At 30.2% G+C, this 18,165-nt stretch overlaps 1 protein-coding gene across 4 annotated transcripts in view; it reads left to right on the top strand.

Moving 5' to 3' along the window:
• LOC118201003 (eukaryotic elongation factor 2 kinase-like) overlaps positions 1–18,165 on the top strand; it is an 80,812-nt gene that overhangs the window by 55,557 nt on the left and 7,090 nt on the right. For 2 of the 4 annotated variants that reach the window (XM_085818902.1, XM_085818903.1), the window contains exons 7-13: positions 4,610–4,759; positions 6,181–6,441; positions 7,990–8,349; positions 8,473–8,607; positions 11,142–11,330; positions 14,081–14,196; positions 15,753–15,931. In XM_085818902.1, the coding sequence (XP_085675028.1) occupies positions 4,610–4,759; positions 6,181–6,441; positions 7,990–8,349; positions 8,473–8,607; positions 11,142–11,330; positions 14,081–14,196; positions 15,753–15,931 (1,390 nt within the window). The remainder of the gene's footprint in view (positions 1–4,609; positions 4,760–6,180; positions 6,442–7,989; positions 8,350–8,472; positions 8,608–11,141; positions 11,331–14,080; positions 14,197–15,752; positions 15,932–18,165) is intronic. The other 2 variants (XM_085818904.1, XM_085818905.1) reach the window with 2 other exon arrangements.

The following is an 18,165-nucleotide window of genomic DNA, read 5'->3' as shown; positions in this document are numbered from 1 at the left end:
TAAAGAGTTACTTGTAATTGTAATAAATATGTTTGAGTTTAAAATGCAGTGGAGTACGCGACATTGCAACCTTACCCAATCATTTTAAGGAGTCAGATACTCTCTACCTGCAGCCACTCAACACAGGGTAACCTGACAGTCACTCTCACAGTAGTGACCAAAACCTCCAGTACTGGGGTTTGGTTCATCTCCCCTGCTGAAATCAAGAGGCTTTGCCGATAGGCACGGTGCAGAACGTTAAAATGTCCTGACACTAGTCATGAAGTTATGTCTCTGTGATGCCAAAAACATGCCGTGTGACATATTGTAAAGGCTACAAGCAGTTAATTATAGGCACCACACACACGATTTACTTATCTCTGTGTGGTCCGCTGCATCTGTAAAATAAGCAGAATGTTTAAGCTCTGCATTTTAGGTATATCTGTAAAAAAAAAAAAAAAAAAAAAAAAAACAGAATGTTTAAGTCAGTGATTAAGTTTTGCATTTTGAACTAAAAAAAATTTGGGTACTTTCTGGTTATCAGCTCCTCTCCCCAAAAAGTCAGCAGTCGTTAGCAACTAATTTTTTTTGCCAACCTTTGACATGAAAGATACTAGTCATTTTCAAAAATGGCAGTGCACGAAGAATTATGTAAACAGAAACTTATTAGCAAAATTAAAAATACAAGAATCATCCATAGCAGAACACTAACCTTTCTTTTCCCCTGCTATTCTCCACCTATCTGGCTTTGCTTTGAAAAACATCAGATTGAAAAACAATTTCCAAATTTCAGAAATTTGGTATTACACATACTGTTGATTTTTCATGTATACGGTGATCTGGTTTTGCTTAAAGAAAATCATACAATTGCAGAAATTAATGGTACCCACAATTTTTGCACTCAACTTTTGATCCGTAAAATTTGATCATTAGCAAAATACAAGTTTATAGAATTAATTAATTTTTTTTTTTTTTTTTTTAAAGCATTCCCTACTGTTACGCAAAAACATTTATTTTTGATTAAATGCAATGCTTTCTTTATCAGTCAGCAAACTCCTCAATTTTGCTGCAGATTGATAGATTAAAGATTAAAATATGTACTTATTGCAACAAAAACAAACAATAATGACTGTCACTCATCTGCTGCACACCTGTACATAACTGGGTTGTTACATAAATGTGTTTGGATGACATCATGGGTTGGTTATTTAAGTTACATGGTACACTGCATGATGAATTCTGTTTCAGGGTGGGCAGGTAATCAGAAAGTGGGGGGAGGGGAACTCATACACAGTGGAAACATTGTGGGAGAAAACATCTCAATTTTAAAGCATCTTAATTGAAAGTAAAGCATTTAAAAATTTTTGCAATTTAAAAACATCGCTATGGAAAATATTGTGGTGAAAATTAAAACACCTAACAAATCATCACATGACAATAACATCACAGGCATGCATTTTTCGGGATTTCAAAGATGTAAATGCGTATTTGCATAATGATTTGTGAACTGAAGAAGGAATGTGAAATATTTTTACTTTTATATTTCATGGTGTTGAATTATAAATTTTTGCTGAAAAAATGAGAAGGAAATTCGAAAACTGAAAATAAGTAGAAAAATAATGTTAGGTATAGCAGTTAACAGAATTTTAAACTTGTATAGTAACTAATAAAGGTCATTAACTATTAATCTCTTTTGTAAAGTTTTATTGGTAATTTTGTATGCAAAATGTAACCTAAAAAAGAATAGGAAGAGGAAGATGAGTAACTGCATGTAATTACCTCTATTAAAATTGTTTAATAATTATCAAATTATAAGATTATGTTAATTGCTGATAAGTATCATTAGTTTTTTGTTCATTTTCAAATTCTGAATGCTTAAGTTTCCTTCTTAACTTTTCAGCAAAAATTTACTAGTTAATTAAAATATATAAAAACAAAAATATTCCTCATTCCATCTTGCTTTCAAAATCATTATGCAGATATGCATTTACAACTGTTAAGGCCTAGAAAATGCACATGTGTGATTTTATCATTATGTGATGATTATTTGTAGTTGCTTTATTTTCTTATTATAATATATTCAATAGTGATGTTTTGAATAGCGTTATTTTCGATCATGATGTTCGATGATGATATCCGTGGTTTGTTTTTTTTCTACAATATTTTTTATTGTGAGCTTTTCACCTTTTGTTGTTTTTTTCACAATGTTTCTGCCTGCAACCAAATAAGAAAGTAAATAATTATTATTTTTGGAATATCATCAGCTGCAATTGCACGTCCACATTGCACACATTTTTAGTGCCATTGCTAACGCTGAAATAATAGGTAAAGTAAAAATGAATAATAACTAAAGTAAACAATAACTAAACTAGGCAACACATGACATAAACCTCATTCATCTTAAAACAGTATCAAAACAGTTCACAAACTGCAAATCATAAAATTAGATCATAATAATAAGATTTATAACATCCTAGGGTTACATTATGGGAATCTTAAAATTCACAATTTTAAATGTATCATTTTAAATTGCATTATAAATCATTGCCATCCACACCTTCTAGGTAAAAAGTAATTAAATAAAGAATTTTGACATTTACCAAGGTTATCAGATACTGAATTGGTATCTTTGTGTGTTAACCATTTGTATAAACCTTTTGAATAAATATATCGGAAGAACAAAAAAATTTGGGACCTTTTTTACTACTCAAAACAATAGAAATTTTTACAGATGAAGGTATCCAGGGCAAATCATTGAGATACTTTCATCAAATATAAACAGTAATGAATGTAAGAAATTTTAAAAAAATTTAAATATAAGAAATATTTAACATTCTATAAATGTGAACATTGGTCAGGTGACAGCACCCATGGCACACACATTTACCTTTTCTTATATAACACTGGTAAATCATCATTATTGAAAACTGACCTGTGAAAAAAATCCAAAATGTACTTATTCTTCTTCAGAATGATATTTTGATACCCGTTTAACTCTTTGAAGAGCAGTGGTTACCTATAGTACCCACCTTTTCTATTGAACTTCTTCTTTTCTATTTCTTTCATGTGAGTGGTTTTCAAGACTGATCGTTTCTGAAGTTCCCTTGTAGTTGGCAATAAAGGAACATAAGCCAGTAGTTGATGCAGTAATTCATCTTCAAGAAAATAAGAATCATCCATTGAAGACAACAAACATCACAATGGTATGCACTCTGCAGCACCAAGAAAAAGCCTGAAAGAACAGTGTGGGAATACAGCATATGCAAAGTTGCACTCTGCTTGAAAAAGAAAAAATGTTTCCATGAGTACCATAGAGACTGATTTGTAGAGATGTGTCTTGTGGGCAGGAGTGGTAATTTTTTTTCATGCGTCTTGTGCAAAATATGTGTAGTTGTCACAAATAATGTCATTGTAACACCTGATATAGTAAATAAAACAAGAGTTTTGCTGGAAAAATTAATTGCCTTTTCCTGCCCCTCAAAGAGTTAAAATGAATATAAACGGGAGAAGAAATAAATGTGCATATTCAGTTATGTTGTAGTTACAATATGCATATTTTTCATCTTAACTTTTATTATAACCCAGATGATGCAATTAATTATATTTTAAATTAAAAAAAAAGTGGAATCAATAGTACTAGTACATGTCTTCTAAATACAAAATTTTGATTTGAAATCAAGAAATAGTTCTAATTCTGAAAATTTTCTCTAATGTTATTGTTGTTTGTATCAAATTAGCTTTCAGCTTTTCTAGGAGTTGTAACTATTATGTATATCAAATTAGCAAAAATTTACTAGTTAATTAAAATATATAAAAACAAAAATATTCCTCATTCCATCTTGCTTTCAAAATCATTATGCAGATATGCATTTACAACTGTTAAGGCCTAGAAAATGCACATGTGTGATTTTATCATTATGTGATGATTATTTGTAGTTGCTTTATTTTCTTATTATAATATATTCAATAGTGATGTTTTGAATAGCGTTATTTTCGATCATGATGTTCGATGATGATATCCGTGGTTTGTTTTTTTTCTACAATATTTTTTATTGTGAGCTTCCAGCTTTCTAGGGAGTTTTTATCATATGACATTTGTAAACAGCATGCTGCTAAGTAGTCCTTTTAGTCTAATTTTAAGTACTTTTAAAAGTGTGAGTTATTTTTCTTTGTGTTGTTATGAGTTTTACTGTTAATAAAATCTTATACATGAAAATAATGCATATAATATTTGCTAAAAATGTAATTATTCTTTAATGTGCAAATGATATTAATTTTGTATGGAAAAGAATTCCATGTGTTTCATTTTGAAATAATGGCTAAAACGATGGTAATAAAATAATTAGTTTAAGAGTGTTGAGTTTTTTTTTTTTTTTTTTTACGGCATTTAGTAGTAAGTATTTTCATTATACTTTCACAATATTTCTTCAATATACTTTCAGTTTAATTATGGTTTAAATTTGCAGTGTATGTGAATTATAATTAAAAATTTTATACATTGCTTTAAAATTTTTATAATGTTTTTATACACCAGTAAAATATAAAATAAATATAAATTTCAATATACTTTTATTTATTATTTTTGTTATATTTATCATATTTTTATTCTATTTTATTTCTGTTATTTCAGGTTGATATATTTCAAATGTCTGTGATAGAATTTTTCCAGAGACCTGGAAGACCACTATTTCATCTTGAGCATTATATCGAAGGTGATTACATAAAGTATAATTCTAACTCTGGATTTATCAGTTGTGAAAAAATGAGGTTGACTCCTCAAGTAAGTTTAATTTTTTATAAGTATGATTTGTGATTTTGTAAATTAAAAAAAAGTGTTATTCAGCACTGCATATTTAAATATGTGTGTGATTTTATTGCATCATTTTTAAAAGACATTGAATTATTATTTTAAGCTAAGATGAGCAATGTCACATAAGCAGGTGCATTAGCAGTAGCTCACTCCCATGTGTAATAATGGGAAAAATCAAAAGTATAATATTGATACATCAAGTATGTTTTCTTAGATGAACTTAAAAAATATTAGAATCTTTCTCCATGCATGAAAACCATAAGAATGCTATATCAGTCTTTTACAATTGGGTTACTGTTGTGATAACAGGAAGCTATGATGAACTGCATCTGTGGTGTGGAGGAGGATACAACTTATCTGGAGACTGACCTAGAAGGCGACTGTGGGGGAATTTGAAGTATTGCCGGCATTAGAGCTGCTGTTTATTTTATTAATATTACTGAAGAATTTTTTAGTCAATTCTGCCATAAATTCTTGACAGTTTTTCACATCTAATCCTTCATGTGTAAGGATATTTCCAGGAATCATCTGCTATTTGAAATTTAATGCAGAGTAATATTTTGCAGAGCTTGTAGCTCAGTGTGTTACAATTTAGTATTATGCACAAAGATGGCTAATTTGTGAATATAACTAAATTAAGTGTTTTGCCTATCAGTAATTTAACTTTTTAAGTTTATAACATTTCTTCATAGTTTTCTGTAGCTGTCATAATACAAATAACTCTTCACTGCTAGTATTAATTTATTATTAAATTGATTTTTGTTAAAAATAGGTCCTATTAAAAATATAAATATAATATATATTTCAGTATGTTAGAAGGCTCTTTCAGCCTCTTCGTGAACTGAAACTTCATGTATTTATGTTATTATTATTTTTTTAATCATTGGCAGCCAATAGAGAATTTTAGGTGTTCAAACTTGCTTTATACAATGAAGTGTAATAGAAATTTTCACCACTACTGCTTCTGAATGTAATTGAGTTCATTATTAGTTTAGTTGAGTGAAAAATGATACTGATTTTTCACATTTTTGCAAAATAAGTATGCATGATTAAGTATTTGCTAACTACTTAATTTCATGCTATGCATTTTGTTTCAAAAAATGACTTAATTTCATATTGTGCATTTTATTTCAAAAAATAAAACTTATGAAGTGTGATTCATTTTGATTTGGAATTAAGTGTATGCACACTAACTTCACAAGTTATGTTCTTAATAAGAAATGATGCATATATATGTATTTGTAATGAATATTTGATTAAATTAGATAGATATTTTTGGAGGGGCAAAGAGAAATAAGAGTGACTATACTCAAATAATTTGTTTTTAATTTCAAATGTTTGTGTATTTGTTAACAAAATTGCTGTTGTGTAATGTATTGTGTATATTTCAGGCTTTTAGTCATTTTACTTTTGAGAGATCAGGACATGAGCTAATAGTAGTAGATATTCAAGGTGTTGGAGATCTGTATACTGATCCTCAAATTCATACAGCTTCTGGTGTAGGCTATGGTGATGGTAACCTGGGTACTCGTGGGATGGCATTATTTTTTCATTCCCATATATGTAATGCTATATGCCAAAGTCTTGGTCTATCACCATTTGATCTTGCATCTACTGAGATGATGCAGAATAACAAATTGGCAAAACTACAGGTATTTAATGTTTTGTGTTGGAACTAGGTATTAAGTATTAGAAATGAAGATGCTTCATTGAAATAGCATTCATATATATTAATTGGTGATATGTATACATTATTTTTTCATTTACTTGTATATTTTCCTATTGCTATTTAACTATTTAATAACCTGTGAAACATAGTATAATCAACTAATCATGTTTTACAAGTTTTTATATATTTGTAAATTTGAAAATCTTTTCTGCTGATGTTTTATTTTCAGTATTAAAAGCAAAGAAAACTGACAATTTTTGGGGGATGGGATGGGAGACAAATTTTATTGACATACATACTTTTGAAATTCAGAATGTTAATTTCCATATGAAGAATATAAATTCCTCTTTCCTTGTTTCCAGCCATGAAAAGAACTGTACTTATAGTAAGGGAATGGAGAATTTATTTAAATTTGCTTTTTTTCTTCTTTTTTCGTAAAAAGTATGTATATATGCTAAATATTCTTTGTTTTCATGCTGCAGGTATTATAACTTACATATTATGTAGCATAAAACATATTTAGTGTGTTTAAATTAAAAATTGTTGTTGGTGTTAGTTATCATTTCATCAGATTTTTCTTCTTTTTTTAAGATGAAGTTTTATTACTAAAAGTCTGTCAAGTTGAAAAATATGCTTGTTGACAGTTTCACTTTTATTCTGTTTCATTAAAATTCTGCGTTTCATTTCCAGAGAAAAGACCTGATAAGCTCTGAAGCTTATGCTTAAAAATACAATGTCTTGTCTGAAAAAAAGTCATAGACATCTTATTTTCCCAAATATCACTAGAGGTTTACAAAGGGGGATCTATAGCCCACAGCAGCTGAGCAAATAAGGCTGCTGATTACTGTTAGTGTGCTATGATTCAAATGGAATTGAATCAAATGGGCTGGTTATATTGGTGTATTCATGGTTTTCTTAACATGTAATGTGAATATAGGCCAGTTTCCATAAGAAATCCTTCACAAATGTATTCTTTTCCTTAGACAGATTAATTTAGTGGGTATTTGCCATTACCTAGTGAATTCAGATCCATATTGATGTTTTGCATTTGTTTTCTAAATTATAACATGAAATTAAATGACTAGTTAAAAATGTTGTGTAATCACATATTTTTAAGTTGTGATAGAATTAATAGAATAGTTGTTCTTAGAACTGTTACAAAAATGCAGAAGTAATTATGCCATAATAAGTTGACAGAATTAACTGTGAGGAATCCAGGAAAAATAGAAAATACGAGTCTATGATGATATTTAAAAATAAAGCTTACAATGTGTGTGGGGGGGTGAGATAAGTTCATGTAGGCTAGAGCCTTATACTGTTAAATTTGCTCTAGTGCAAACAACTGTATGTATCATCAGATTTAATAGTAATAGGATCTTTCTAAAATTGTATGCTGGAAACATGCAAATGATAGAATTCTGTAAATAATATTTTAACACATTAATTTTTTTTAATTTTGCCATCTGTTTCATGCTGCCTTAGTAATATTTGTGCCTTTTTCCACTGACTGTTTTGAAATTTATTTCTATAGATGACATGCAAAACTAGGGTTCGAGGAACTGAAGATTTGTGCATCAGTCCATCTGATAAAGAGCGAGTTCATTGGAAAGAATACATTCGTTCACGTTCTGCTTCTGGCAACAGCCCAACATCTGGCTCATTTTCATATATGTCTGAATCTAGTGAAAGTATGCACTCAAATAAAGACAGCAGCACAGAAGGGTTTGGAAATGGTAGTTTTAGCTATGATGAAGATGATGATGATGAAGATGCTGGCCTTGGGGCAGAGGAACATCACTATCCTTTCCCAGGATGTAACAGCGATTCGGGAGTTGGATCAGCTAAAAAGAGGAGACGGCGTAGGTGTGAATCTGAATGCAGTGTAACAGAAGTAAGTATATATATATGGAGTAATTGCATTTTAGAAGGTATACATATTTCTTTTAAAGATTTTATTCATTTTGCTTTGTAATATCATTAAGTTACTTTAAAGTGAAATGCTCTTTATTTGCAGGAAAATGAAAGAGTGGAATTTGGAGAGCTGGTTGCACGCAAATCTAGGCCATCTTGTGTTCAGAACGAAATTCAGATACGTGAATTGCAGAATGACAATGAAAATAAAAAATTCGGAAATTCTGTTTTAGGCCAAGTGAGTTTTTATACACATATTATTATATTATAATGCAAATAGACTTTCATCATCAATCAAGAGTTTTGATTCTTTGATGGAAAATGAACTTGGGATTTGAGTGACAAAGTTAAGTCATTCTTTTCTGAAGTTGTATTAACATTTAGCTTATGGGTAGAATATAAATTTTATAGACAGTGTTATGCAAAATCTGGAACTGGATTATTTAATTTAGGCAAAGTATATAAAGGCTGTCTAACCATAATTTGTTATCTTTGATAGCATCTCAGTATATGGAATCCATAGGTCTAGTACCCATCGTATCCAATCACAACTCCTTAAGCAAGATCACAGTTTAACAGATTAATCACTAATGTGCATGTCTTGTTCTCGATTTAAGCTCAGGTCCACCAACTTGTAATATCAACTTCCAGTAACCAACATAACTAGCTTAGTTGTAGGGTCGTAAGTCAAGGTTAAGATATACTGTCAACCTCAGCACTTTTAAACCTAGTTTAATTAAGAAAAATAATTCCATAGGTTCTATTAACACCTGACGTTACATTGAGTCTTTTCTCTTTTGTCAACATCACAGATTTGTGTAGAAAAATTTTATACTTTATATATGAAAAGATGCATGAATTAACTTTTTATGGCAAAGAATATAGAACATCTAGCTGTATTTTGAGCAAGACTGCTCCTAACTACATTAGTGTTAATTATACCATAAGCCCTTGGAACTCAGCACTTGGGAATAAAGCATTTGTGCATAATTTCTTACTTTCTACCTTAGACTTTTCCACCTCAGAACCAAAACATTAAAAATTCTTCTGCAGCATCATTTCTCTTCCTTCTTCTGTAGGATTTAGTTAACTGGAAATCCATAAATATGAAGAAAATCAAAACAAATACAGTCAAACCAAACTAAAATATATTCTGTAACCATTATTTGCTAAATTCACATGTTTTGAATCTGCATAAGCTATAAAATTATGAAAGATGCAAGAATTAACCTTTTATGGCAAAGAATACAGAACGTCTAGCTGTATTTTGAGCAAGACTGCTCCTAACTACATTAGTGTTAATTATACCATAAGCCCTTGGAACTAAGCACTTGGTGGAATAAAGCATTTGTACATAATATCTTACTTTCTATCTTAGACTTTTCCACCTCAGAACCAAAACATTAAAAATTTTTCTGCAGCATCATTTCTCTTCCTTCATCTATAGGATTTAGTTAACTGGAAATCCATAAATATGAAGAAAATCAAAACAAATACAGTCAAACCAAACTAAAATATGTTCTGTAACCATTATTTGATTTGAATCTGCATAAGATATAAAATTTAATTTATGTTTGAATGTAGGGAAATGCAGCATATGCTTGAGAAACTATTGTGCAGGTTGGTGATGTAATAATAAGAAAAGAATATATTGTATGACTAGTGTAGAAAATGTGAGGCTGCCTTTTAGGATCTGTCAGATGTACTTAGGAATGGAAAGATCAATGATGCGAACAAGAAAGTTAATGTCCAACCTGGATACAGCTTTGTAATAAATTGCTGAGGAATTGAAAATTTTTTTATGACCATCATTAGTGCAGCATATGAAAATTTTCTGTAAATTGTTAAAATGAATTAATGCTGTACTTGGTCTTAATTGGTTGAAATGTTATTCATCACTCTCAGTTTGCATACATTGGGGGCATGAGATGATCTTTGCAATGGTTAGTAACAAGAGACAATATGTATACTTTAATAACTAGGAAGATTATCTTCGTAAAAAAATAGCATAAAAACTTATTGTAATTTGAAAACTATTGTGATATGTTGAAAGTATTGTTCAGTTAAAGATACATTTTAGGGAAAATTTTCTTAATAAATTTAATTATTGCTGATTCTGGGGGAAAAGGTTGACTTTTCAAGTGGTATTGGTCTTTTTTGATACAATCACCAACAATTAAGGAAATCTGAATTGTGTTTTGTCTGCTCAGTCTACTTGAGTGAAAATTTGATTCAATTAGTTAGTTAAATTAAGATTTTAACTCAGTTAATTCAAGTGGATTTTATTTCCAAGTAGTCGAGGAAAACACCCCGGCATAATTCTGAGTAATAAGAAAAGTACTGTGTATAAAATGCATAACATATATTAATATCATATAAAACAATTGCTGGAATAAAGAAGGAAAAACCTCAATGAAAGTTGGTACAGCACATACAGGAAAGATAGTGAAGCTGAGTTGATGGAATTGTTGTAATTTGATGCATTGTGAGCTGCTATCATAAGACCTGTTAATGCTGATACATCTTTCCAATAGTCATTACACAAGTTAATTTGAAATGACCAATGGAAATAGCTGTGGACTAACTTCATACCAAAGTCTTTTATTAAAAAAAAAATCAGAATTACTCAAAATGTTAATAGGAGCCTGCTCAGAAGAAGTCTGAATATAAGTAATCAACAAGATCTTAAAATTTTATCACTAAATGAACTGCATTTCTTGGCAAATGAGTAACATTCTATTCATAAATATATCTTAATCTATTTTGTTTCAGATTCACATGGACCTGGCAAAATATCATGAAATTGGTCGCTTTACACCAGAAAATAAAGATTATGATCATGAAGCTGCATTTTATCATTTGAAACAAGCAGCTAGGTGTGGGAATTTGGAAGCTATCAATGTTATGGCTAAGGTGTATTTAAGCATTCCTCATGACTTACTATCTGCAGTAACAGTTGATGTAAGTATTTAATTTATGTTGATTTTATTGTAAGTTATGTTAAGTATCATAATTTCCAAAAGAAGCATTTGCATGTCTAAAACTTAAAATTTTCACTGGGTGCAATGTTTCTACCCATGCGGCGCTTAGGTGCACTTAAAAAAAATATTTCCTATGATGTCATTGTATATAGTTTGGATGACTGTGTCATTGTACATAGTTTGGTGTAGTTTCCACATGACCACTCAGTTCCTTTCTGCGAACTTTATTTTGTCTACTTCTTTCCCTTGAATGGACCTACATACCTTATTCACCTTAAACGGGATCTCAGAATAATAACATTCTTTCCTCTTTCAAATCAGCATTCTTATCAGCTTGAATAGTCTATCTTTTCTGCCATTGGACCCATTCTCTCCCCTGCCTTTTCCATTGTAAATCTACTGCATTTTTTTGATATTGTTTTTGATATTTTTTTGAAGGTGCACACGACTCACCTGCATTGCAATAGCAAACTCTGACATATTGCCCCTTCAGGACAAATCGATTTTTCTTATATAGTTTTTAAGTAAGAAGGGAACAGAAAAACTTTGAAAATAACACCTTAACGGCACAGAAGCTGTACTGCTGATTTTAAGCTTAATGTAATTTCACATGCTGAACAAATTGGAAATAGAGCAGCAGCTTGAGAGTTTGAAGTGGATGAAAGATGCATTCAATGTTGGAGAACTGGGAAAAAAAAAAAAAAAAAAAACTTATAAATATGCCACAACAGAAATGAGCCAAAAGAAGTACTGCAAGGTGGCTGAATCTAGAGGACAACTCTGTGAACTGGATAAAGGAGCAACAAGAAAAGGAAATGGCAATTTTGACTGCAAAAATTCATTTACAAGCAAAATTTATGGTGTATGTTCATTTGTGACACTTGTTTCAAAATTTCTTACCTATGATTATTTTTTTAGTTATTGTTTCATTTTATGCATTTTTCTTAACTGATATGTCAGAACAGGTCAAGATTTTGCATCTGTAAGGACCATGACGATGTTACATACAATTTAATTTATTGCGGTGTTTATGCTGATGTGGTATTTCTGTGTAATTTTATTTTTTTCCCCACCATTTTTCTTGAGTGCAGTGTTTATGCTGATGTGGCCTTTCATCCGGAAATTACGGTATTCTGTTTACAGGCTGTCCTAAAATGGATTGACAGTTTTCAAAAATTTAGAACTTAAAAAATTTCCAACAGATGGTGCTGCAAGTCCCGTCTACTGGTCTTTTCAGTTCTGATTTATGCAAATCATCAAAATATGCTTTCGTAGAAAGTGTTGATGTTTTGACTTAGAAGGACTTATAATTTGTGACTCAATGAACAGTAGAGAGCTGAACAGCAGATTCTATAGGAAACTGTTGAAAATGACGTATTCATTGGAGAAAAGGATTTCCTAAAATGATACCAAAAATTACAATGTTAGAAGTGAAACTTTTTTTTTTTTTTTTTAAATAAAATTAGGCTTAGCGATGCAAAACCTCTGTCCTGTATGGTGACTGCCTTTGATTCCCTTCTGTCCCGCACGAGTGTCTTAAACAAAGTTGCACCCTAGCGAAAGGGTTAAGGAAGATTTATCAGATGTTATAACTACAGATTTAACACATCCAATTACAGCAAAATGGATTTCGAAAATTGGGAACGCTTACAAGGGAGACATAGAATACAATTAGTATACAGTAGTACCTGAAAAGTCAATACTATCCTAAAAAGCTCGACTACTAAAAAGACTGTGTAATTTACATTACAGCAATAAAGAACAAATGAATGTTATCTGATAAAAATGTAAGCTGTTGTTCATCAACTATTAATGCTAAATATGAAGATTTCAGAAACCATTATTAGTTGCTTTTATTTTAAGAAGCTTACATAAAAATACGCTATGTTAATAACTGCTTTAAGGACTAGGCCAGGAGACTGAATGATAGAATTAGTTAAAAATAAATTACTGGAAAAGTACACTTACTCAAATGAAAGTTAATACTTTCATTCAGGTAGTGTAAATAAAGCTAATGTATCCTTTTACTTGCAACATTTCTGCTAACAAAAGGGAAGTTCTTATGTGTTTGTAGAGAATATGCCAGATAGAAAATTAAGTATAATCAAAAGCAGTAACTTAGTGCAGCTGTGAATTCAAATGATACCAATAAAGCACAGCATGACTCTAATAATCAGTGTTTAACTAATGTGAAACTTTAATTTGCGTGGTTATTGCTGTATTGATTCAGGTGCTATAGTTCACATGTCTAATAATAGAAGCCTGTTTATCAATTTTAACAGTAACTCCACTGCTTAATAAACTTTAGTTAATGGAAATATAGTACTGTCAAGGTAAGAGAGTTGTGTGATAAAATATAAGTAAGCTTGTTAAGAATGGTAATATAATAAATTTTGGTTATATCAGAGATAATTGCTTTTTCTTAAGGGAAGCCATTTTCTCATACAAAATAAAGCCATTTGAAATGCATTCATGACTAGCATATAAAATTAGGATCCAGCAGATAGTATAAGGATGTATTAAAAAAAGTTATGGCCGAAGACAAATTATACTTTCAATATGATGCAAGAGATCAAGCTGTATTTTTTTTACTTTATGCAGGTTTAATTGTATTTCGAAATCTATGTTTGTTTTTCCATGTGATACTGTGGAAAAATTGTTTAATTAATTTACTTATTTTTGCATAATATGTGTGTATTTTGAGATTTTTTAAACAATTTTTTGTTAAAGGAAAGCACAGAAAATATTGCAATTGGGATGGATTACATGAAACAAGCTGCATGTGCTGGTGATAGAGCAGCAATGATTTTTCTTGCAAAAGCTTATGATACTGGTGAAAATGTGAGGTTTGTTGAGAATCTTTTATTATGTTGAATCTTATTAGTAATAAACTAATAATATCTAACATAACAGCTAATTTTTATGAAGATATTTATATGGTTGCTATTATAAATATCTTCAGGTGTAATGTAAACTTACAGCATCTTGGAAACATAGAATATATTGTACGTAAATAAAGAGATTTTAATTTTTTATTTCTAAATATTAATTCATACTGTTAAATAGAAATTAAGTGTTAAAGTTGTAACACAATTTTTTGTAAATATTTTTTATTTGAAGTGATGTTTTATTTATACAGTACAGGGCCTTGTCTCATACATCAGCAAACATTTTCCTCATACTTTAAAATAGGCAAGTTTCAAGGTAAAGCCAAAATTTTACTGAAAGGTATCCCATTTTGAAAATAAAAAACTCACTCTGTTTATAAATTTGTATGTATCCATAGTTGGTCCAAATTTCAGTGTTTCTTCCGGCTAAAATTTGCAGCCTAATATTTTTTAACTGTTTGAGTACCATGTGTCTACTATTTTCCTGTCCAAAAGTGCCAAGGAGTGCTTTTTCGCTTGTCTTATTCTCTGATTAAAAATGCGAACAAGCGCTATTTCAATTCAGTTTTGTTCTGATGTCTTTCTGAGCATGAGTACAGATATCAGCATCTTTAAATAATATTAAAATATTGAATCTCTTACTTTTACCTGAAATGGAATGATAACTGGAAAGTTGCGCATCAATAGAAACCGAGCGTGCTGCGGCTATCATCTTTGCAGCCTAGAGCGCTGATACTTTTCGAACGACACAGAAGAAGCGCAAAATTGTTCCTTGGCACTCTAATGATTAATGTGATACTCATTGCCATAAGCATGATGTTGTAGCAAAGCATGTCAATGAAATAATTGTATTCAGTTTGCTATGTATTTTGTTCTTGTTTTGTACACATAATTACAGTATTGTAGAATACTGTAGGTAAATTGCTTTTCTCATTTGTTATTGATGCATTATGTATAGCAGAGTATTTTAATTTTGTTCTCAGTTGTGTCCCTCAGCTTGCAAACTAGTTATTGGTACACATTAAGTTTATAAATTAAGCAACTCCATTCCATTTTCATGTTTTTGTGTAATTCTGCAAAATTTACATTCAAATGGTTTTTGTTCAAGGCAAAACATTTTTTTATCAATTTGTTATAAAAGTAAGTAAAAGAAAGAAATGTGTAAGTTATTTAATATTTTTATATTTTCTGAGAAAGGTTTTTTGTTATTGTTGTTGAATTTTGTGGGAACGTAGCATTTTATATTGCCTTTATAATTGAGTGACCTTCTTGTGGTAACACCTGAAAGTGAGCAGAGTAATAAACATGTAAACAAATGATGGGTGTGAAGATTATTTTTTGCAGATGACTGTGTGTGCAGAATACCAAAATCGCTGTGAGGATAACCTGTGTTCACTGTATTTCCTCATATGTTCTTAAAAATACTATTTTATGAATTTTTAGTAGTCATTAAATTTTGTTCATAAAACTATCATGAAATATTGTTTTTGTAATATAATGTACTTCAAACTCAGCAGAAAGTGTTGGAATGAGGCTGTATATTGGTATGAGAAAGCCCTAATAACAGAAGAAGCGGATGAAGGGGGAGAATATGATGGATGTATGGATGATCCTAGTTATGAATTATTGGCTCGACAGGCAGAACTTTACCGGAAAGGTGGTTTTGGATTAATTCGGAATCCAAATAAAGCTGGTATGTTGAGTAACCAATAAAGTAGAAAACTAGTGCAACCTTTCCCAGTGCTTTTAAAAACTCCCTCTTATGATTTTGTTTCCTTTGATTTCTGTTATGCATGTTAGGCATTGCAGTTGTTACTTCAATTTTTAATTGATAATTTATTTTTATTTTACCTCTTTAAATGTCATATTTCCAGTCTACATCACAGAATCTATATTCTCTTTGAAGGAAAGATACCCTACCTATTCCTCTCTCTTTCAAAATGTATAGTTTTTGTTTTTGGTAAAATTAACATCAATATAAGAGCAAATAATCAAGAATTCTCTCTCTCTCTCTCTCTCTCTCTTTTTTTTTTTTTTTTTGATTTCCTTGCATTACGTGATATCACTGTGTTTGGCTTTTTCATCTCTGGATGAACATTTTGTTGTAGGTTGAGTCTTTTAATCTAAAGTCAAACAAATCCCCACTGATAAGCTTTTTAACCTGGTAACTAATCCTTTGTTTTTCAGTTTCCATGCAAAAATTATCCATTTTTTTGCCTGTGTACTTTTAATTAATACAACAAGACATAAAAGATTCTGCATATATTTCCTCCAAATTTTTATGTTTTAAAATAGTTTTACAGCACAAAATAAATTATTCCTTGTTAACTCATTACATTGCCTTTGTTAAGAATGAACACAAAAAATAATTTTGAAATTTAATAATCATAAAGTGAATATTTCTCTGCATAGAAAAAATGTGAAAGATATTATTGAGAAGAAATAAAATATTAAAAATACAAAAAACATTTAGTTCTTACTAGCAGCAGTGTGGGAGACCTTGAACTGTGGCACTATACATAAAAGCAATGCTACAGTCTGAGCAAAAATGTGCATTTTTACTAGATTTTTAAATGGAAATCTAAAATAATGAATTTAAAAGCTTTTAAATGATATACTTCCTGCCAAATCGCAAACTGGCTGAATTACTAACCTGATGCACTTGATTGAGATAAAAATGTTCCACAGATGGGTGGATAGGTACCTGGATGCTGAGTCAAAAGAAGCATGCCATAGAATGTATTCTCATAACAACATTCTGAAGGTTACCAGGACAGCCACAAAACACACCGTGAGCTTATTTCAAATAAATAAATAAAAATCTGTCATGAATCATAAATTATGAGTCACTAATGATAATCACTTTTGACAAATTTTTGATGACCGAGTTAACTTGGAATAACTAACCAAGCAGTCAGAGAATGTGAACTGCTAGTAACTGTTTGTTTTTATAAAGTATAACAAGTAACATTTGTCATTTGTTCTAAATTTATAACTAAAATATTACCTCCTTTATTATCTCCCTTAGTGCTTTACAGCAGAAGAGTAATTATAGAATCTTCTTTAGTAAATAAGATACCATGAATTCAGTTGTGCTGAGTGTAATTTTTTTTTTTAATTATGCAAGATAGTGATATAAGACATATATTCAGTTAGTAATGTTTAAAAAATAATTTAGTGCTTTACAGCAGAAGCTTAGTGCTTTACAGCAGAACCGTAATTATAGAATCTTCTTTAGTAAATAAGATACCATGAATTCAGTTGTGCTGAGTGTAATTTTTTTTTAAAATTATGCAAGATAGTGATATAAGACATATATTCAGTTAATAATGTTTAAAAAATAATTTAGTGCTTTACAGCAGAAGCTTAGTGCTTTACAGCAGAACCTTAGTGCTTTACAGCAGAAGAGTAATTATAGAATCTTCTTTAGTAAATAAGATACCATGAATTCAGTTGTGCTGAGTGTAATTTTTTTTTTTTTTTTTAATTATGCAAGATAGTGATATAAGACATATATTCAGTTAGTAATGTTTAAAAAATAATTTAATAGCTATTTTAATTGTTGTTTTTTATTATTTCTGTCTTTTTAATACCGTTTTTTTATGTGAAATGTAGCCAGAGTTCTGAAAAGAAAAGTGCTGTTTTGGTGCTTATTAATTCCATAACTTAATTATACCAACAAGTGGTTGATTGATTGGGATCTGTCTTCTTACTGGTAGAGTGGGTTTGCTTGTATGCATTGTTTGTGTTTTTATTCGTATGTGCGTTAAACAAAGCTAGTTGTCCTTAAAAGAATATTTTTGAAGACATCTATCCATATGCAGATAGCTGTTGAGTATCATGCATTAAGAAATAATAAGCTAAATGACTTTATTTTTCCATTATTCTGTCGTGCATGTTACTGATTGTTTTCTTAATGGCCTAAGT

This window comes from Stegodyphus dumicola, chromosome 6, assembly GCF_044657685.1.
Source record: "Stegodyphus dumicola isolate Sdum_Otavi_A_Nest chromosome 6, ASM4465768v1".
Taxonomy (NCBI): domain Eukaryota; kingdom Metazoa; phylum Arthropoda; class Arachnida; order Araneae; family Eresidae; genus Stegodyphus; species Stegodyphus dumicola.
Note: the sequence above shows the minus strand (reverse complement) of the source record. Positions and strands in the feature narration are given on the sequence as shown.